General features: G+C 37.8%; 2 protein-coding genes across 2 annotated transcripts; one reads left to right on the top strand and one right to left on the bottom strand.

Moving 5' to 3' along the window:
* The first annotated feature begins 924 nt into the window (after positions 1–924).
* arpc5la (actin related protein 2/3 complex, subunit 5-like, a) lies at positions 925–4,630 on the top strand. Its single transcript, XM_079466925.1, has 4 exons — positions 925–1,289; positions 2,623–2,694; positions 3,558–3,734; positions 3,882–4,630. The coding sequence occupies exons 1-4, from the start codon at positions 1,149–1,151 to the stop codon at positions 3,942–3,944; spliced, it is 453 nt and encodes a 150-aa protein (XP_079323051.1). The 5' UTR covers positions 925–1,148; the 3' UTR covers positions 3,945–4,630.
* Positions 4,631–5,081: 451 nt separating this feature from the next.
* golga1 (golgin A1) lies at positions 5,082–21,732 on the bottom strand. Its single transcript, XM_079467924.1, has 23 exons — positions 21,541–21,732; positions 20,664–20,949; positions 19,791–19,881; positions 19,124–19,198; positions 17,018–17,148; positions 16,435–16,563; positions 16,167–16,336; positions 14,837–14,948; positions 13,677–13,772; positions 13,297–13,422; positions 13,117–13,212; positions 12,630–12,725; positions 12,446–12,541; positions 12,070–12,222; positions 10,487–10,582; positions 10,292–10,381; positions 10,075–10,177; positions 9,231–9,391; positions 8,925–9,080; positions 7,560–7,619; positions 7,253–7,468; positions 6,990–7,076; positions 5,082–6,574 (listed from the first exon to the last, which is right to left on the bottom strand). The coding sequence occupies exons 2-23, from the start codon at positions 20,787–20,789 to the stop codon at positions 6,497–6,499; spliced, it is 2,544 nt and encodes an 847-aa protein (XP_079324050.1). The 5' UTR covers positions 20,790–20,949; positions 21,541–21,732; the 3' UTR covers positions 5,082–6,496.
* Between the last annotated feature and the right edge of the window lie 80 nt (positions 21,733–21,812).

Genomic DNA, 21,812 nt, shown 5'->3' with positions numbered 1-21,812 from the left:
GAAAAAGAGGTTCTTTCTGTCAATGTAATGTCAAACAGTATAAAACAGAACAAAGGTATTTTTGTAAACAAATAAAATAAATGTGTTCAAGATGGAGCAGTGATTTGGCCCATCTGCAGGATTAAACCCAGAGCTTAATGCAAACATCTGCTGACCACTAGTGGACACTTGGGGACACGCTAGTAAACAGTGAAATGACTGTGCTTGGGATAAAACGTTATTTAAAGCTGGATAACCATCCACATGCTACATTTATTTCACATTTTACCCAGAGAATATATTAAAAATATGTTGAACCAATACGACAGCTGCTCTCTTCAGAATTACGTCAGAGGAAAGGGTTGTTAACGTTGGTTTTCACTAATATTTTCTTTTTAAATCAATAATGTGTACAAATATTTAGATTAAGTGTAAAACATTATTTGTTTGCCTTTTGGCGTGTGATAAATGTCATTCTGTGTATATTTTTAAACCTTATAAACAAATACAAATCAGGAGTGATACAACATATACACATGAAAATAACGATTAAAGCTGAAATATTAAAACTTAAGGGATTAATAGATTGCAATAGATAGTCTGCTTTAAAACAATATATGTAACAGTTGCAGATGAAAAAACAGGGGACATTTTTTTTATTAATTATATATATATATATATATATATATATATATATATATATATATATATATATATTTCCGGTTGCCAATAAGCAAAGTTTAAAATAAACATTTCTGATCATGTTATAAATTTGCACTAAAACATGAAATTACAATTGTAAAATTAAATGCAAAATCACCTTTAAACGTAAAGTATGAATTCACATTTTAACCGGTAATCAATCGGTTATTAAAAAGCTAACACGTGAGATCGCAGGAAACGGAAACGCCGCATGCACCGTTACCATCGCGTGTGATTCCGGTTCCGCTCTGCTCGCGATTTTTGTCCGCTCTGCAGGAATGTGTGGAAATGCTCGCGCCGTGGAAGAGGTAACGACCGCACCTTCCTGCTGACACATGAACCCGCCGACGGCCGTTCGTGCCTTTTGGTTTCGGCGTTGAGGAAAGCGGAGACCGAGTCAGATCGCCGCGTATCCGAATATCCGTCCGATTACCCCGCGTGATCGACCGAAGCCGGAGCTCCTCCTGATGGCGAAAAACACCCTTTCCTCGCGATTCCGAGGAGTCGACATCGACGAATACGACGAGAATAAATTCGTGGACGATCAGGATGAGGCGGCCGAACAGCAGGGACCGGACGCGTCTGAGGTGGACAATCTCATCCGACAATATCCTTCCGTGATGTGTAGACCCGATGCTGTCAGATGTGATGGAGTGTACCTGTGATGTAATCTAACAGGAAATGAATTAATAAGAGAGTCTGTCATTACGTTTCGCATGAACACAGTTACTACAATACCTTGGGTCGACTGTGCTTGTTGCCGTATGTTTGCGTCTTTTTTGCGCATTAAAAATCGTGGTTGCTGAAGTTCTAATCAGGGTCAGTATTGGCGAGGACTTGTCCTTGTTGAGATCTAGCTTATACATTATTTACACGGGCTGTCATCACAAAACCCACCGAGCATCCCTTACTAGAAGCTTCCGCGCGTATCGTGTCCAAGAATCAAACTTGAGATTTATTCAATATTCTGTGATCGTTTTGTGAATGTACCACACGTGAACACGTCCACTGATGTGCTGTTTGTGTGTTTTATTTTAATACGCTGTGTTTTGTAAACATTGAGTGACTTGATATGACAGGGCAAAGTCAAGCGTTTTGACATGTGATGCGTTTGTCGACACGATGTGTTGAATTTTCGATACACTTCGAGGGACAGTTCGTTCAAAAACGAAGCTCGTGAATGACGAGTCGTTTCAAACCTGTACAAATGTATTTTTTGGGTGAACGCAGAGAAAGATATTTTAAAGAAACCAAACAGTCCTGGACCCCATTGACTGCCATAGTAGAAAAAATGACAACGGTAGTCAAAAGTGCCACAGAGCTGTTTCTTCAATCATAATATCTGAAAGATCGTGTTCAACAGAAGTGTGTTTTCCTACTATGGTAGTCAGTTATAGTGTCCGAGAACTGTTAGGTTATGAGAAAACCCTGAAATATCTCTCTCTTTATTCATCAGAGGAAAGAAATCGATGCAGATTTGGAACTGGAAGGTGTGTAAATGATGAACACATTTTTGTATGTATGTAATGGCGTCAAAATAATCCACTTCTTGAAAGATATTGTGATATCTTGACGTTCATCTTTAACTGGCTGTTCAATATACATCATTCGATTCCTCACGATTAGTGCTTTGGGTTGCCAGGAGGTTATGAAAACCTTTTGGTGTTTCGTTTCCTCGGCGGATTATCATTTCATAATAATCAGGATTGTTGTGTAAAAAGGGTGTGGAGAATTTAAAGCCGAAATGGCTTATTATAAAAACATCTTTACAGATCTTCGTGAAATCGACCCAAAGCATTTTTAATAACATCATTCTATCAGTTTCTGAATCGAGTAAGATTAACTGGACGTGTTTGGAAAGATTTCATTCGGGTACGGAATGCTCATCGTACTCTCTGACTGACTGGTTGTTCAGCTTTCCTTAACCAACAGTGATGTACAGGGGACATGATGATGGCATTTCACATCGCCTTGAGGAATCCACCAATCAACTCCAAGAATCCAGCTGTGAAAGTAAGAGACGTTTAACTCATTCTCTCCAGAACACGCTGTTATGAGAGGCTGTCAGTCACGTCTCGATCGCCTTTACGTTTCTGTTTTTCTGTAAATTGTCTTCTGTTCCATATTTAGATTAATATCTATTGGATATTTTTTGCATTTTATTCTTTTGCTGCTGCGTTAACAAGCCCAAGTTGTGCCATTATATTGCTTTACTTGTTGTTAAGGGAAGGGACAGTGCACCCTATAATGAAAATTCTGTCATGAATTGATCAACCTCAGATTGTTCTGAATCTGTACAAAATTCTTTGTTCTGTTGAACACACAAAAAACTACATATGTTAGCAACTGAGATTTCTGGGACTACTTTAGTTTTTATCTTTTAAACAATTTTTTGACTACCCCAGAAATGTCAGTTGCTAACATTTTTCGAAATATCTTTGTGTTCATCAGAACAAAGACATTCATATAGGTCGTGGACAACTTGAGGGTGAGAAATGATGGTAGAATCTTTATTTTTGGGTGAACAATCCCTTTAAGCGGTTTACGGTCTTTGTGGTTAAATACTAAAGCGGGAGAACAGAAGACATGTGGATATGATGATAGTCAATGTTTATAAATGCACACACTTGATAAATATTATAAAGATAATGTAAACAAATGACAAACAATAGTAAATTAGTTATTAACATGTAGTCTATAGTAATGGACTGCCGTAACTAGTTTTAGTTTGCAGCAATTTATTAATATAGAATTTATGTTCCCCGTATTTATTGGTTTCGTGGCTCTTATCCAATCAGATTTCAGCTCTGTCTGGGAAAGTGTGTATAAAATTCCTGCTATTCTCCTGATGAGTTTCTCTTCTCTTCATCCGTCAGGAGCGCGCCCAAGCCGTGGTGTTACGAGTGCTGACTGCGTTTAAGAGCAGCGATATTGAGCCAGCAGTGAAGTCTTTGGACAAGAATGGAGTGGACCTGCTGATGAAGTACATCTACAGAGGCTTTGAGAAGCCATCAGACAACAGCAGTGCCATCCTGCTGCAGTGGCATGAAAAGGTTTGACAGGATTTGACTTCTCATGTAATTCACAGCAATTCACTTCAGGAGTATTATAATTTAAATGTGCATTCAAGCTTTCGTTCAGTAAGGAGGAAGTGAAAATGTGATGTCTCTGCTGAATTTGTTTTTTTATTGCCTTTACAGGCTTTGGCCGTAGGGGGTTTGGGATCCATCATTCGGGTGCTTACTGCAAGAAAGTCTGTGTAAAAAACTCAAAGAATGACATGGACAGCTTCTTTTCTCACCTCTGCAAAAACCTTATCTGGAGAAAACCACACACCGCCACAGCCGATAGCTTATTTCACTCAGACACCAAACGCCATGTGGATTTATTGTATGATATTTAATGTAAATTATTGATTCTTGAATGTTCTTAAAGAAATCGTAAAGCCCGATAAATTTCTCCACTGATAAAGGTGAATGGTTGTTGAAACGATTCACGAACTGCAAGTGAAGGACATCGAGTCTGTTGAAAAGAGAGAGAGACTTTGCTGTATGAACCCTGAGCAGCTATTCAGTGATTAAATACTGTGACAAATACGAACATTGTATTTGCTTGTTTTGCTTAGATGGCACTCAAGATATGTAGTTCTAGTTTCTTTAGTTCCTATTTTCATTTTTCTTATTGTACAGAAAGAGGATGATGTTTAATATATAGTATTTAGGTGGTGGATATATGGTTAAATTCGTAGTGTGGGGCTGGTTTGGGGGGTTATTGTGAAGTGCCTGGTGCAATAAAGAATTTAAAGAGTGTTTTCTGACTATTTGCTCATGACTGTTTCTGACGGCATTGTTTGACATGGTGTAAATCTAAATGATAAATAATTATCAATTCAGTCTTCAGGACAGGTCATTATTTCAATAAAGGGATAGCTCACGTTCTGTCATCATTTACTCACTCTGTTGTCATTTTTAACACAAAAGATGATATTTTGAAGAATGTCTGTCCCATTGACTTCCATTGAAGAGTCTTGCAGGTTTGAGATGAAATGAGTGCGAGTAAATTATGACACAATTTTCATTTTGAAGGTGAACCATCCATTTAAGATATGTACTTTCATAATCTTTCATCATGAGAGAACCTTGATTTTGTTTTTAAAAAATCAGTTGTCTCGTCGTGCTGTCAGTCTTTCACATTGCTGCTGGGTAACTTTGTCACTCCTGAGGTTTGATTTTGTTGAAATTCAACAGACTCTGGACTGGAATGGCCACAATACATCTAGAAATGCTGATAAAATGAAATTATCTCTTCCTTTTTCCAAGGCTTTATGAAGATAAATCCTTAAATCTTAACACTTTATCAGCACTGATTTCAAGATTAAATCACAAATATCCAGAGACATTAACTGAGAAAGATGTTTTTATCAAGGTTTGATGTTTTTGACATACCAGGGAGTCAAATGAAAGTAAGGATGTAGTGGTTTTTAACTGAAACCAGAGGTCAGAGATACCGCTATGAAGGTCACAGTATCATAAACATGAATTGGATTGTACAAAAGTGCATATTGTAAGTTGAAAACAACAGAATAGAAATTCAAATCAAATGGTACAAATTACCAGTTGGATTTGGGAAAAGTTCCCAGGGATAGATAAAGCACAACAAAGTTCCTGAATCAGTATCGTTTCATGAGGAGCACAGGGAAAAGTTGGGAATGAGAGTTGATTTACAGCAAGCAAACTATTTCTTTGGGTTTGTTTTTCTTAAAACATGAAACGCATCCCAAAACATGTGAGATATTCAAGGTTCTATCCATATCTTTTCCAATACTAGCTGCAGTCATTCAAACCGTTTGACCCCACCGCTCTTCAAGTGTTAAAACACACAAAATTAAGATTGTTCTGTCAGCAAAACACTGGCATTGACCGAAAACCACACTTCGGTCTTCACAGGTAAAAAGACATTCCTAAATGCAATTGATAGTAAGGCTTCACGTGTACTGAAATGATGTTGTATACACTCATAACCGAAGTACAATCAAGGCATGCAAGATTGTTTTTCCAGTCAATGCCTCAATATTACAGTCTCAAGTCCAAAGTGAATCTCTCTCACGCACGTCACTGGTAAACTCATGAGTTTTTAAATCCAATGCATGATGAACAGAAAATGGCAAAAGTAAAATAAATTAAATCGCCACTGATTTATAATCTCATCACTTATATACAGGTATTCATATATAAATACTTGATTGGAATGTAAGTCGTTTTCATTTACACAAACAAGGCAGATTAAAGATGCTTCAAAATCAGTCAAGTGGATCTCATAACATCTCTCTGAAACAAAGCACTGGAAAGAAAGGGGCAGAATTATCGTTGTCTGGATATGTGCACCAATGGAGTGAAGCAGCACATTTTTGTTGATTTACCCAACTATGACGTCAGATCAAAAAAGTGAAAAACTTTAAAACTAATTTGTGTTAAGACCTCCGGCTGAAAAAGTTGAAAATAACAGCGGTAGTTGTTTTGAAAGCAGATCTTGTCATCGGCCCACATAAACGTGATTTCTGATTCTTTTGTCCACTCTGTACATGAGTGACACAGATGATCCTTAAACATCCTTTAACCATCATTTTAAAAGGATTAAGCTTCCCCTTCACAAAAATTATCCATAAAGTATTTTGGTTGCAGTTCCTACTAAATGTCTGGACAGATGTTTTTCTAAAGAGAATTTCAGCTATATTGAAACCGTCGAGGCAGAGATCTAAACCATCGTGTCAGCATGAGTTCCCTTCAGAGATCCACTGGTTCCTTGTCTGTCTGTCTCAGCTCCAGCTTGAAGTTCCTGAGACGGACGGTCGTATGATGCCTTTGGGTGAGGGCTTGGAACCAAACCAGGACATCTATAACAATAACATCAACAACGGAATATTGAAGTCAAACGGTGCGTGTATTTTCCACACATACGCAATTCCAAGCAAACATCAACCTTCCCATGAAAAATGACCACTTGTTTTTTTACGAGGTATTGAATCTAGCACAGTGCTGTGATTTCCCCTGCTCGAGAGCTGGCGCTATAAATATCTGCCGGATGCTATTCCTGACCATGACACCGAGTGCTAATAGTTTGATTCAGAAAAGTGATCCAGATATCATGACCCACATTGTCATCGGCTTCAACAGAGTGGCCTAGTTAGCTCACGGGAGTGGAGGAAAACACCGCCTGATGACCTTTCTGGATATACTGTAGCCCTCCGTCATACATTTATCATACAGTTATAATGCATAATGTACTATATTAGTGTTTCTCAAACACACCTTATACTCCAGTGTTTGTTTCAGCATGTCTTCTTCCTCCTTTGTGAAATGCAGGAGAACAGAGATGGCTCTGATGAGCTGGAAGGCCTGCAGGGAGGATTAAAGCGATGAGCGAGAGAGGTAAACACATGGGACTAATCATTTAAGCTAAATGAATTTTCTACAGCCAGGAGTTCAACAGAGAACATTATTGTTTAGAAAGCCGTGCGTGATGCGAGAATCGTCGGATTTAATTTAAAGGTGCATTAGGCACAGGCGTTTACCTCAGCTTCTCTGGACGACATGAACTTCAGCACCACGTGTTTGAGATACTCAAAGTTGATCTCCCGTGTGTCATTGAGGTCTGAGCTGTTGGTGACTGTGGTGTTGGAGGAGATGGGCGGCAGGCCTGGGATCTGAGGAGGAGCAGACGTTTCTGAGATGGCAGATCTGTCCTGCCTCGCCTCTTTCGTCTCTGCATCAGCGTCTGGTCTTAGTTTCTAATTCATAAAAAGGGGAATGTTTATTGCCGCTGACACAAACAGATCACATGTTCTTGAAAGTTTTATAAAGTTGTAAATAGAAACGCACCAGCTCTTTCTGTAAAGTCCTCCTAAATTCTACAAGTCTCTGCTGTAGCTGTTTTATTGTCTGAAAAGAAAACACAAATATGTAGTCTAATGTGACTTAACTTGATTATAAAAATGTTTTCTTGATAACATAACATACAGTTGGACAGAAGCACATATTTTGTTATTTTAGCTCTGTATCAAAATGTATTCGAGGTACAGTTACGGTTTTATAATGGATATTGTCTAAAAGTGCACACTTTCAGATTTATTTATTTGTATAGTGTATTCACATCCAGATTAGCTGAAGGCTTTAGGAATTACAGCTCTTTAATACGAAGCTCCCCGTTTTTCAAGGCACCAAAAGTAATTGGGACAGTTTAATCAAAAGCTGTTTTATTCAAAGGTATGCGCTGTTCCTTAAACAATTTCTTCATATATGATTGATTCTATGTAAATCTATGTGTTGCTGTAAACCCACATCATGGGGTTCAGAGAAGTGAAACAGACCGTAGTTAGATTTCATAAACACAACAAATCTATCAGAAAGATGCCAGGAACATTAAGAGCGGACATATAAACAATACGGTATATTCTGAGAAAAATAAACACTCCGCTTTAAGACAATATACATTATAAAACTGTACCTCCAATACATTTCGATGCACAGCTAAAATAACAAAAAACGTGCTTCTGTCCAAATATTTGAAGCAGTCATGCTTATGTCAGACAATTAAAGAGGCTATGAAAGAGATTATAATCTATTATACAATTTTGGTTAAAGTCATAAAAACATTTCTAATATGAACATTTTAATACAAGAAAATATGTGACCATGGACAATAAAACCTTATCGTCAATTTTCTGAAATTTAGATTTTTACATAATCTGAAAGCGGAAAAGTTAAATGATCTATTGATGTGTGGTTTGTTAGGATATGACAATATCTGGCAGAGATACAACCGTTTAAAACTCTGGAATAAAACAAAATATTGAGAAAAATGCCTTTGAAGTTGTTAATCAGAGGCGCTGTAGCAGGCTGTCCACTCACAAAAATAAAAGTTTTATATATTTACGGTAGGAAATGTACAAAATATCTTAATGGAACATGATCTTTACTTAATATCCTAATGATTTAAATATAAAATAAAATTGATAATATTGACCCAAACAATGTATTTTTGGCTTTTACTAAAATTGTATCCGTGTTACGTAAGACTGGTTTTGTGATACAGGGTCACAAATGTGAAACAATATTAATATCACATCTTTAAAGTTCCCATAATACATAAAACCTCCTTAATACAATAATGACATATTTGTTACACATTAATTGCATAATGAATTGTATATTCGTAATTTTGACACACCAACAAATCTCTCTCACCTTGTTCTTCTCAGCAAGCTGTTGCTCCAGGTCTTTGTTGACCTTCTGAAGCTCATCGAGATCATTCGCAGTAACCGCCCCGTTCTGTTCACCGTCACACTCGTCTGCATGCAACTCTGCTGTTAATCTCGACACTTCATCCTCCAGATCAGACACCTGTCACACATTCACATGAACATACATGTCTTATTTGATCTAAATGAGCAAGTGTAGTACAGACATCACATTGATTCAACACTATCAATCAGGATGACCGGCAGGTCAGACATGTGGCGATCACACACACACACACACACACACACTAACCCGTGATTGGTAAGATGTGAGCTGTTGTGATTTCGCAAGGACTTCTTGCTGTAGTGATGTCAGCTGAGAGTTGAGGTATCGCTCTTTCTCTTCAGCCTCCAGACGACGAGACTCGCACTCAGCCTGCAGAGAGGACAGACTGCTACGGGCCGCCTGCAATTCTAACACAAACGAGAATAAAAGTTTTTACTTTCATTCAAATGCGACTGTACAGGAAACAAGAACCGTTCTGTGTGCTTTCAGTACTATCATCAAATTCAGTATCATGAAGGACTGGTTGTTTGTGACATGTAGTCTACAATAAATTAATTCACAAAGGGTACATGCACCAAGAATCTTTTGGGGAAACTTTTATGTCAGCAGAACCTGTGTTGGGTTTTGAGGGGGTGCATTTAAGAAAAAAAACTTTATTTTAACACAGTTAAAAGATTGTCAAATGAAAAAATGAAACTACATTTACAAGTTGTGTGTAAAATCACTAAATATTTTTTTGACGCTGTGACACCGCTGGGGGAATATTACCCTTTTATTAACTGTTTTTTTTTGACAGTGCATGGGTGTGTTTATCATGATATAAAATCTGATCTTTATAGATGGCTTCAGCGGCAACAACGTAAACAAACGTTATGTGGCCCAAACACAACTTCTGGTAGACCTCCGCAAAGAATCAATAACTTGAATCGTTTAATTTTACTACATTTATCACAACTCATTTGCAATAACATATATGAATCAATATTAGTATACATTTTATATAAAATAATTTTTATAACCAAACACAGAGTGGAGTTGCGTGTGTCCAAAGAAAACCGTCTATAGAACATACGCGGTTTGTTATTATTACCTTCCTTAAGGGCACTTAGCTCCTCCTCCTTTACCCCTAATGTTTTAGAGAGCTGACTCACTTCCTGCTCTGCCTTCTCGAGGCACTCTGTCAATTTACTGACCTGTCAGAAACCATCGATAAACAATATAAAGTTACGGGTTATTACATTTATACAATACACTTCCTATCACATGAAGAAGACCATATGAATAAGTAATATATATAAACAAGTAACCTGTTGCTGTAGTTCCTCCCTCTGTTTTCGTGCATCCTCCAGAGCTTTGGCAATTTCAACGCTCACTGTCTGTCTGCTGCTCATCTCTGCCTGTGATGCACACAGATACAGTATGTTGGCAATACTGTGTAACTCAAAGTAAATGTGCTCCTATTGTCCTCAATGCCAAGTCAATGCCAAGGATGTAATTCTTACTCTGGACTCTTCCAGTTCTGCGGTCAGTCTCTCCACAGTGCTGTCAACCTCAGCTTTGCTCTTCACCAGCGACACTTTCTCTTCCTCTAGTAACCGCTTAAGAAAGAGACAGAAACAAAGGGGGGTATGAGTCGGAATGCTGAAGTCGACTAGTTTAGCTTATTTATCCAGTTTGTTTTATTTTTTATTGTAGCATTTTAAATGGGATCAATTTAGAGATGCAACTTTTAAGAAAAGATTTAAATGTGCTGAAACTGTTGTGTGTGCATCTCTAAATGATGGAGGACGAAACCTGCAAAACTCTAAATAAATGCATAAATACATAAATGTATGTATAAATACACATATTGCTGCTAAAATACGTAAACAAATGATGAAATGTGTGAGACGCTAAACCCAAAGTAAAAATGTTTCCCTCAATCGTTCATTTAGTTCTTTATGTGGTTCCATATAAATGTTAACGAGAGGACGTCGTTCATGCATCGGTGGGCAGGTCTAGCCTGCGCATGCCCATTAACTTCAGACTAGATGTTGCCCGTCTTCTGAAGTCCAAGCATAAAATGTTCTGAATACACTTCAGGGCGATATAAACAGACAAGCTTACAACATATCCAGACAGACGGACGCCGAGAAACACATGACGCCTGCATGTCTTATGAGTGGAGCAACCTGTTCTAGCTACTGTTCTTTTCTGACTACAACTGGATCTAAAGCCATGTCAAACGTAGCTGTTAACTGATCTAATTTGTGTAAACATTGGGACATTTACTCTAAACAAAAGCAAATGCATTCATTGTACCCTAGTTACTGCTCATTCTCAGTAAAATGCAGAAGACCCGCCTACTGATGCATTATCAACATCCTCTCATTAGCCTGTTAAGCTAAGGAAAAGAAATAAACGATTAAGGGTAAATGCTTATTATGAGTTTAGCATTTTGTTAAATATTTTTTTAATTTATGTTATTTATTAACATTATTTGTTTATCCCACCCAATATTCAATTATTTGTAATATAAAACAAATATTCAGAAATATTGCTATTAAAATATGTATTTGTTGTTTTTGCAGGTTTCGTCCTCCATACTAAATGACCTCATCACTTCACTGCATTTAACAATAATCATGTTCTTAAAGTGATAGTTCACGCAAAAATGTCAATTCTGTCATCATTTACTCACCCTCATGGCATGTCAAACTTTAAAGACTTTATTCTTCAGAACACTAAAGAAGATATTTTGAAGAAAGTCTGTAAACGAACAGCAATGGCCCCCATTCACTTCTATTGTATAGATACAAAACCAATGCAAGTGGGGTGCACTTAACATTCTTCAAAATATCTTCTTTTGTGTTCTCCTCTGGACTGATTTGTTTTCACAAATCACAAAAATATATTCAAAGCCACATTCATGAATATTTTGCTGGTCCCTGGTTGTTTGTTTATTATGAGTATTATAATGAAAAGCTATAGGTATTGGTCCCCTCGACTAGACCTTGACCCACTGATAAAAATGTTGCACATGGACAGAACAGTTTGATACAAACAAACTAGCATAAGTAAATCACGCTAGTAAGGTTTTACACACCACACTGTCCCGATGAGTGTTGATCTCTTCTTCTCTCCTTATCTGCAGTTCAAGAAGTTCTTCCTCTAGCTTGGCTGTTTTCTCCAGACCTCTCTGTCTCTGTGTGGACACCTGCTGCTGGAGTCTCTCTCTCTCTTCTGCCCAATCCGCCTGCTGCAGTACGAAAGTCAGAGGTCAACACTAAGCCAAAGTTTAATGGATTTTAAAGATAACAATGAAGCTAACTTTGTATTGCAACCTCGGAATTGCATTACAAGCCATTTAAAAAAAACCTAATCTAATAAGAAAATGATCCAAGTAGAAGAATTGATTCCAAAACCAGGCTTAAATTCTGTCCATGTAAAGGTGTGATCAGATTTTAGTTGACATCACGTACCAGTTTTCCTGTGTGTGATTCATTGTCTGCAAGCTTCTGTTCCCAACTGTTTATCGTCTCAGAGGCTTGAACCAGTCTTTGCTCCAGATCTGATATCTGACAGCACACACAAATCGTGTTATTCAAGTTTATGAAGCAACACCATGTGATGTTTGGTTCAACTGGATGATCACGGTGCTCTTACCTGTGCGTCTGTTCTCTCTCTGTAAGCCTTGGACGAATCATCTTTGTGCTTCAGCAGAGTCTGGAGATCTGTGATGTTAGCGTTCAGCCGAGAGATCTGGAAGCAAAGAGAAAACGGGACATCTATCACTGTACTTACAGTAGAATTCAGAACAGTTCAGAAAGCCATAAACCATTTTGAAACAACACTGGTCTTAAAGCAATTCCTGTTTCAATATGTTATTATATAAGATGCTTTTCTTAATAAGCTTTCTTGTAGCGCAGTGGTTAAGCATAAGCAGTGTTTCCTGTAGTTCAGGGGTTATAATGCAATGCAAGTTGCTTTGGATAAAAGCGGCGGTTTTAAATGTTCTGTTAGTTTCTCTGTTTATTTAGTGTCAAAAACATAAAACGGGAAGTGCTTCTGGACCCGTGCTGTTTACTTCTTGGTGTATAGCACTGTGCAGTGATGTGTGTACAAGGGGTAAGGTTCTAGGTTTGGGTGTTACCTGATCCTCCAGTGAGCTGACTGCTGTACTGTGATTGGTTTTCTCCAGCAGAAGTTCTCCTCTGGTCTCTTCTAACCTCTGATCTAATGATGACTTCTGCACACACATATACAAATATCAGATAACCGTCAACAGAAACGTGATGTCTGTTTACACGTGTGCGCATGTGTGTTTCCAGACCTCTTTAAGCAGTTCCTGTAGGTGTTCATCCTGAGAAAAGTTTGCTTCCAGTCTCCTATCTAAAGACGAAGACTTCTCCTGCAGATCAGCCAAAACACGCTCTCGCTCCTCCTCCATCACTGCGGCCTAACCAATCAGAGTACATCATGTAGGAATGAAATTAAATGAATTTAAAAGAGAAATAAAATAGAAATATTGCTTAAATACTGCTAAATATAGAACGCATCTTTGATACAAATTGGTTTATGTTAAGGATTCTTTACATTTGAAGGAGTGACATCAATACTGATTACTTTACAGTATACTCAGTCAGAATACAAGTCAGTTAAGAGTACAAATAGCATCAACACAGCAGTGAGGTCATAGTCACATGATCAGACCTTGTTCTTGTGCTGCTCATGTTGTAGCTTCAGTTTATGATGTTCAGATTGGAGATGCTCCATTGACTTCTCCAGTGATTTTACGTCACTTTGTGCCTGAAAACAAAACATGCAAAATATTAAAATCAGCTAAAAAGGTTTATGTATGTATCACTGACATCAGCAATTCTGATGTAAAATATGTCATCACTAATAGTTATATAACCAAAGTTATATTTCCGAATCAAACAAGAAAAACAAAACACTGTATTGAACGCACTGGCAAAGATCTTCCCAAGATGGCGCAACATTAAACACGGCGTGACGCAGATTCAAATTCTCTATTAGACTTATTTTGTAACGGTAGTTTGTGTGCAATGTTTCTAAAGCAGTGGCTTGACTATTAAAGGTACAGTGTGTAATTTTTGGGATGATCTATTGATAGAAATGCAATATTATATACATAACTACGTCTTCAGAGGTTTATAAAGAGTTTACACAATGAAGCACTATGTTTTTATTACCTTAGAATGAGCTTTTTCTATCTACATACACTGGTCCCCTTACATGCAATTCAACATGTTTTGTCAGCCGTCGTATTGTTTCGAAAGGGAGAGGAAGGATGAAATGAGCTGTTGGTTGCAATTCGCAACCTTGCCGCTGATATTGGTGACTGGACCTTTAAATATTTAAGATCATTTAGTAGATTTGAGAAGACTGCATTACTTTTCAGGACTAGAAGATCCGGTATATGAAATATAGCGGCATCTAGTGGTGAGGTTGCGAACTGCAACCAACGTGTCACTTCTTTGCCGATAACGTATTGACAAAACACACTGTAGAGCAGTTTGTCTATAGAAACAACATGATGAATTCCATGTAAGGGAAAATATATAATATAAATAGCTCATACAAGGATAATAAAAATTATAACGCTTCATTATGTAAGGTTTTTATACACCTCTGAAGACATAGTTATGTACATTATATTGCATTTCTGTCAATAGATCCTCCAAATAAATACACACTTCCTACACAAGACCTCTTAGATACCACTCATTTTACTTTTTCTTTCATCAAAATTGTATAATACCGCACTATTGCTGGATCTGTGATTGATGGGTTCTTGTAAAAATACCACGTCATTCCCCATAAGTAAAGCAGAATTGTAAAACTCTCACCTTCTGGAAATCCTCTGAGACCTGCTGGATCAGCAGCTGTAACTCTTTCTCTCTCTTCTCCAGATCTACAATCATCTTCTTTGCCTCTTCTTTCTCGCTCAGCAACTCATCCCTGAGACACACACAGCGAGAAGAGAAATGGGCAAAAATGTTCCTGCTGTAATGATAGATTATACCATCTTGTTATTGATCCAAAATGATACCGTAGTGGGTTATAGTGATGGGAAAAATATGATTTTTTTGACAGACATTGCGATTGATTTTTATAAATCAAGCTTCAGTAGAGTGCAGCACAGTAGTGGGTATAGTTACCCTGCTGAAATAAAACAAAAACCATTACAGAAATTCATTTTTTCCACAAAAACCATTACAAAATTCCTTACCAGTGTAGACCTACACTATTATAGTTTCCATTAAAACAAATACAACTTCCATTATAAACCTTAAACCCATAAAGTTTTCTATTGTGCTAGGGAATTGTTAAAATAGTACATAGGTTCATAGGCTGATTTATTTGTTTTTAAGTATTTTGGATTTTAAAAACAGATGACTCTGCAGGACTCTCTCTCTCTCTCTCTCTCTCTCTCTCTCTCTCTCCTAATGACAGAAAAAAAGGTTTATTATGGAGAAAATCATAGTTGCGTTTCGATGCTCGTTCCTACTATGTCTGACATTCAGCGGGTGTTGTTAAACCAACACAGACAGTGGAAAATTGCTGGTTCACAACATTGTCTCGTGATGTTATTATGAACCTAGAGAATGGGACCACTGAAAATGTATTTCTGCTTGTGAAGACAGTACAAATACAACATCCAACATATTACTAATCAACACTAGAACAACTATATAGAATGAAATGACAATATAACTAATAAACTAAATAATAGTAAAAAATAATATAAGCACAAGCCGAGGAAAAGAAAAAGGAATTAAACACAACAAAAATGTATGACTAGAAAAACACACAGTCAACCACTCACTGCTTTTAAGTGGCAACAAAATGTTTAAAATATAATAGTTTTACATATTATACAGTGTAATATTAAAGAATTAAAATTAACAAAAAAGCCGCAAATCCTAATAAAACGAAATTGTATTGCAAACTGCGATTTAAAGCTTTTTTTGTTTGCTTTTTCAATTTGAGGTATAAGTCAAAAGTACTTCCTGTTGGGCTCAACAGCATCCAAAAAAAATGTCAATGGAAACATCTGTTTCGGTGTCTGTTTTATATTCTCTAACAACATGGTTCACAACATTTAAATGAAGAATGGATTTCTTGATATCAAGATCACCTGATCTCATCCTGTTGAAGTAGTGTAGGTGCTGTTACCTTTGTGCTTGCAGCTGAGAGTTGAGCTGACAGGTCTCCTCGTGTTCTTCTCCCAGCTCATAGAGTTTGTCTTGGGTTTGAGTCAGTCTCAGTGTGGCTGTGTTCAGCTCCTCTCCTCTCAATTTCAGCTCTTTTTCTCTGTGACTCAGCTGTTCTTCTCTTCTCAGCAACTGAAAGAACATTACAGGTTAGGCATGGCTTGAGGGCAAGAAAACAACATTATTTTAATATTGGGGTGTACGGTTCCTTTAAGGTTCACTGTGCTGACCATGTGTTTGACTTTAGCCAGTTCCTGCTGCTGAAAGACCTCCAGCTCATCCAGGTCATCTCTCTTTTGGAACAGACTTATGCTCTGCTCTGTCATTTCTTCAAGTCGAGCAGCCAACGACACCTTTTCCTGTTAAAGAGGCGAACTAAATCAGTTTGGGTTCCAAACTGCATTGCAAGGATTTAAAAAATGTTTTTCCCCTAAAGCTAGTTAAAGTGATGGTTCCCCAAAAAACATATGTCATCATGTACTCACCCTCTTGTCATATCAACCCTGTATGATTCTCTTCTGTAGGTCACAAAAGAAGATATTTTGAAGAATGTTGTTAACCGGCCCCCATTCACTTGCATTGGAAGTGAATGGGGGCCAGTGCTGTTCGGTTACCAACTTTCTTCAAAATATCTTCCTTTGTGTTCTGCGGAAGAAAGAAAGTCAAACAGGTTTGAAAAGACAAGAGGCTAAGAAAATGATGACAGAAATTACATTTTTGGGTGAACTAACACTGACTCTCAGACCAGCCCCTGTGAGGACTGAACCTACAACCTTTAATATACAAGCTTAAATCTTTAGCCACCATTTTTACCTGCTCCAATAAAGAGGTCTTTTCAATCCACTCCTGGTCTTTCTTCTCTAATGCTAATGCCATGCCCTCTGCCATCTTGGCTCTGTTAGACTGGAAAACTTCATTCTGGTCCTGAAGTTTCCGCATGGATGCTGAGCAAAGAGAAGAATGTGTTTCAATTCATCACAGTTACAGCTCTTATTTGTCCCTTAAAGACACCTTCCAAGTTATATTCAGCCTGATGTGTGTAGATTACACCCATAGTGTACTGTCCATTGCTATACACATTTATTTGAACACCCTCAGTGTGTAAAAGTCAGCCAATGTGTTCACACTTAAAGGGATAGTTCACCAAAAAATTTAATTATGTCATAATTTACTCATTCTCAAGTGTGATTACTTTGCTCGGATGACCACATTTTTGAACACCCATTTTTGGGTGAAGTATTCCTTTAACACCTCTATAATAGCTTTCAGAATAATTTAGGCGAATCATCAGGATTATTTACATGTTTTGATATTAAAAGTTTGTAATTTAGCTAAAGCACTACATATAAATGTTTCAAAGTAACCCACAATATCCCTAAACTCCTAATTCCTAAAACAGCTGGACACAAAGCAGTTGGAGAAGTGTTAGAACAAAGAGTAGACTTAGACAAATACTTATCAGATGATATCAGTAATGCATCCACAAACAGCTTTGGGTCACCGTTGACATTTAAATATGTATAGAACAACTTGAGGATGAGTAAATGATAACTGAATTTTTATTTATTTAACAAAATGAGTCATCTTAAAGGGGACGTTCACCCAAAAATCAACTTAGTTTGATTTTTACTCACCCACATGACGTAAAAAATGTTAAGATATCTTGGCTTAATTTTTTTGAAGTGACGAGAATGCTTTATGTGCGAAAAACAAACCAAAATACCGACTTCTATATTCTCTTCTGTATTGTCAGTGTATGGCGTGCGTTCACGATAGCACTTCGTCTTCTTGAACGAGAGCACTTGGATGCATGCGAGTCAGAGCGCCAGCGTCCAATGGGGCAGGCCCCAAAATATGCATGCGTCAAAGAGGTCTCGTTCAAGACGACGACAAAGTGCTCTCGTGAATGGGAGCCATACACTGACAAGACAGAGCAGAATATATCGATTAAATCAGTATTTTGGTTTGTTTGTCACACATAAAGCATTCTCGTCACTTCCATTAAACTCAACTGAGCCACTTTGTGCGGATCGACCAATTAAACCATGTCTTTAGACTGACTCCATGATGTCTACGAGGAGGTCTGTAAATCTCTCAGATGTCACCTAAATATCTTCACGTGTGCTCCGAAGAAGCCGGAAGTTAAAAGTGGTGAAATTATTGCTAAATTTTTAGGTTTCTATGGTTGGAGAGCTGTAAGGCTGATTGTTAGTACATGAATCTATAGTAAATCCCAGCTCTCAATATTGGTTGTGTATATTTTAACAGAATGTGTGTAATAGGATTGTGAAAGTGTCTTCTGAGAATTTGCCTTTGTGTACATCACAAACCTAAACAAAACATGTATGCAAATGCAGAATGCTGTAAAGAAATTCGCATACTGTACATGCAGCGCCGGAATTTGGTTACCTCGCGTACAAAGTAAGCACAGGTCGCGCATGCGCATTCCATTTCTGCAGTAACCACCAGGTGGCAACCGTGTCCTGGGAGCATCAATTCAAGGAATAAGAAAACCTGACCCCTGTAGGCCAGGAGATGTATTGCAATATGTGTAATGCGCATACATCAAATCCCTTGTGTACACGTATGAGTCAAAAGCAGTATACTTTGCAAGGCTGTGCTTTCGGACGGACACGTAAAAAAATAAGTATGATACAGGCTTAAGTCACCAATAACAGAGCTTGCAAATTGCATCATCCCTTTAAGGGGAAATGATAATTCATTCTAACATTAAAGCACAAACAACACCTTTTTTCCTAATCAGAAACCAACCTTGAGAGCATTTTTAAGCTCATCACTAATACACAAACATTAGGTGTTTGTGTTTTTAATGTTAAAGCATCGGACAAACAAATGAGAAACAGTGGAGGGCAGAAAGCTAAAAACAGGTGAAAATGGGAGGAAAAGAACAGTACGTACAATCCTGATACTTCTCTAATGCAATCTCAAGCTTCTCCTTGGTCTTCTGCATTAGCCGAAGCTGCTCAGCGTAGTCTAGGGTTGGGAATGGGATACCAACATACACACACGACCGGAGCAAGGCAGAGGATGGGATACGGCGGGAGGAGGGACAAAAACAAGGAGGGGGAGAAAACAAAGGGATAAACATGATTGAGAAGATAAATAAATGGAGGGAAAAACAGAATGATTTTCTGAGATGAGAAAACCAGACTTGACTGAAGTGACCTTTGACCTAATCTATAATCTCTAATAATCATCGAGTTCTGTTCTCTTATGGTTAAAGGAGTTTTCTAGATGAGGCTGTGTAAACCGCATAGCATTGCTGGTTGAGATATCTATTATTTATACTGAATTTCCAGATGCTAAAAAAAAGTGTAATTTGCATTCATTTCTGACATGCTTTGTGCTAAAAAGTGGCAAATTTGTCCAATGCTGTATGCTTTATACATGTGCACAGATGTAAAATGTATAAAGCCAAGAGATGGCTGAATGCAGACTGTGGCAGGTAAGATGAATACACTCATTGAAGCCTGTACCTATTTCATTGCTTTAGTAAAGTCCTTTCTTCATTTCTCTTTCGTTGTGTACCGCACAAGGCCATTTTATTGTATTGTGTGTGTGATACCTGAGAGTTTGGCCTCCAGCTTTCGTATATGATCGTTCCTGCGCTGGATCTGAGATGAGAATTCATCTCTGGAGCTGCTGCCGTCGGATGCCTGAGAGTGAAGTGTACAGATGAACACACACTCATCATAATCATATTACAAATCCAGATCGATATAAAGAATAACGTGGAAAAATATCTTATATATAATACAAATAGAACAGAAGCAGCAAACGATTTAACAGGAAAAACATACATTTAAATATAGCTTTGATTTAGACCTGTAACTGATATATCAAAGTCTTCCATTAAGCCCTTGTTTGGCCTTCTGTGACTTAAATTATTCACATCCGAGGACAACCTGAAACTAACCCTGTGTGGGTGTTTCAGGTTCCACTGGTTTGTCCAAGTAAGTGATATTAACACTGGATTTACATTCCACTTGTTTCCCAAGAAGCCCTCTAGTAATACATTTGTTCTACTACCGTAGGTTACTATGCAAACACACTTAAATACTACACGGTCACTTTCTCCAAAATGGTTACGGCAATAAGCCAATAACTACGGAATATTAATATACTTCTCAATACTGTGATAACATCAATTATTAAATTTTTAGTTTTATGAAAAATAACATTTGCAACCTCAAGCACTGCAAAAAGCACCGATACAGATAAAAACTGTGAATGAAAGACACAAATACAACAATCACAACCCATATATATATATATCTTATAATATCGACAGGCCATTCTGATCTCCCAAAAAGAAGAATTATTACTCTCTGTGGAACATACACCTGCTACAGATATTAAATCATCAAAGCAATGCAAGTCTATTACAATGTTAGACTTGGAAATATAGATGGAGACGGAAATCAAGTGGTGTACTCACAAAATCATCCCCGGAATCTGCTCCCACTGAAGTGATGGATTCTTTGCTCATGGAGCGAGGGATGCGGCCGGCACGAGGGGCAGCGGCTGCTTCCTCTGCCAGCTTCTTCTTCAACTTTGCAAACATCTCTGAAGTGTACAGCTTACGTATGTGTGTTTGAAGTAATGACCGTCTATCCAATTGTCTCCAGTATCACGAGGAGCTTTAAGGTCTTCATAATGTTTAATGGATTGTGTCCACCGGATATGAAGAACACCCTGGGGTGTCACTGCATGCTGCCTTGATTCTACAGAGGATCAATCACAACATCATGAGGGACTGAAAAGACTTCGTTTGATTTCAGTTGTTTTGAACACAAGACTGTGTTGAACAAATATTCAGAACTGAATAGAGATCAGTACTAGCAAGCTGCAAGTAATTTCACTCTTCCTCAAAAAAAAAGAGTCACTGACACAAACTTATATCAAGATATCTGGCGAGTTTATTATCCTAGTCTTGTTTCCACATGAATAAAGTATTTTTGTATTATACTGTGCCATATAAACACATATCAAAATAGTATTACAGGTATATGAATGATCAGCATATGCCTTTAGCATATATAGCTTATTATTAAGAAAAGTAAAATCAAATTCACAAACCAGCTGGTAAACCCACATCCTGATGTTTCAATCAATGTTTACATTGCTTGACATGCTACACTGCAGTAAGCTAACCACGACATGTAAGCTTGATGCTAAAACAATGAATCCATCACAAAACATTTCTCTCACACTGTGGATAAAAAACGAGAAGCAGTTTATAAACACAGCTAGCTAATGTTAGCTTTCGTGCATCTCCCTAACTACTCCAACGAAGCAGACAAACAAGAACCTACCGCGACAACTCCATAGACGTTGACCGAGCTGTTTTTCAAAGCATTGGGAATTCAAGTTTATCGTTGACGTTTCTTCTGGAATATCTTAAATATCGTTACATGTGAGTGTGCTCTTTCTGTCGGGCTAGCTTGTGGCTAACTAATTTTACACGTAATCTACGGTAACCGGATTCCTGATGACGTTCCAGGAACAACCGGGCAGTACTAGTCGGCGCTGATTGGTTGACTGCGTGAGGAGGGCGTGACTACAAGTTAGCGTGATTTTATGTCAA

The sequence above is a fragment of the Barbatula barbatula genome, assembly GCF_947034865.1.
Source record: "Barbatula barbatula genome assembly, chromosome: 11".
In the NCBI taxonomy this organism is placed as follows: domain Eukaryota; kingdom Metazoa; phylum Chordata; class Actinopteri; order Cypriniformes; family Nemacheilidae; genus Barbatula; species Barbatula barbatula.
Note: the sequence above shows the minus strand (reverse complement) of the source record. Positions and strands in the feature narration are given on the sequence as shown.

What these genes read in the sequence shown, in the direction of transcription:
- arpc5la (XM_079466925.1), top strand. Translation starts at nt 1,149, where the DNA reads ATGGCGAAAAACACCCTTTCCTCGCGATTCCGAGGAGTCGACATCGAC. An exon ending in TGGACAATCTCATCCGACAA is followed by an intron (nt 1,290 to 2,622) that starts TATCCTTCCGTG and finishes CAGTGATGTACA; the next exon opens with GGGGACATGATGATGGCATT. An exon ending in TGCTGCAGTGGCATGAAAAG is followed by an intron (nt 3,735 to 3,881) that starts GTTTGACAGGAT and finishes TTGCCTTTACAG; the next exon opens with GCTTTGGCCGTAGGGGGTTT.
- golga1 (XM_079467924.1), bottom strand. Translation starts at nt 20,789, where the DNA reads ATGTTTGCAAAGTTGAAGAAGAAGCTGGCAGAGGAAGCAGCCGCTGCC. An exon ending in ACACTCATCGGGACAGTGTG is followed by an intron (nt 10,583 to 12,069) that starts GTGTGTAAAACC and finishes CTCTTTCTTAAG; the next exon opens with CGGTTACTAGAGGAAGAGAA. An exon ending in AACAAACACTGGAGTATAAG is followed by an intron (nt 6,575 to 6,989) that starts GTGTGTTTGAGA and finishes TTATTGTTATAG; the next exon opens with ATGTCCTGGTTTGGTTCCAA.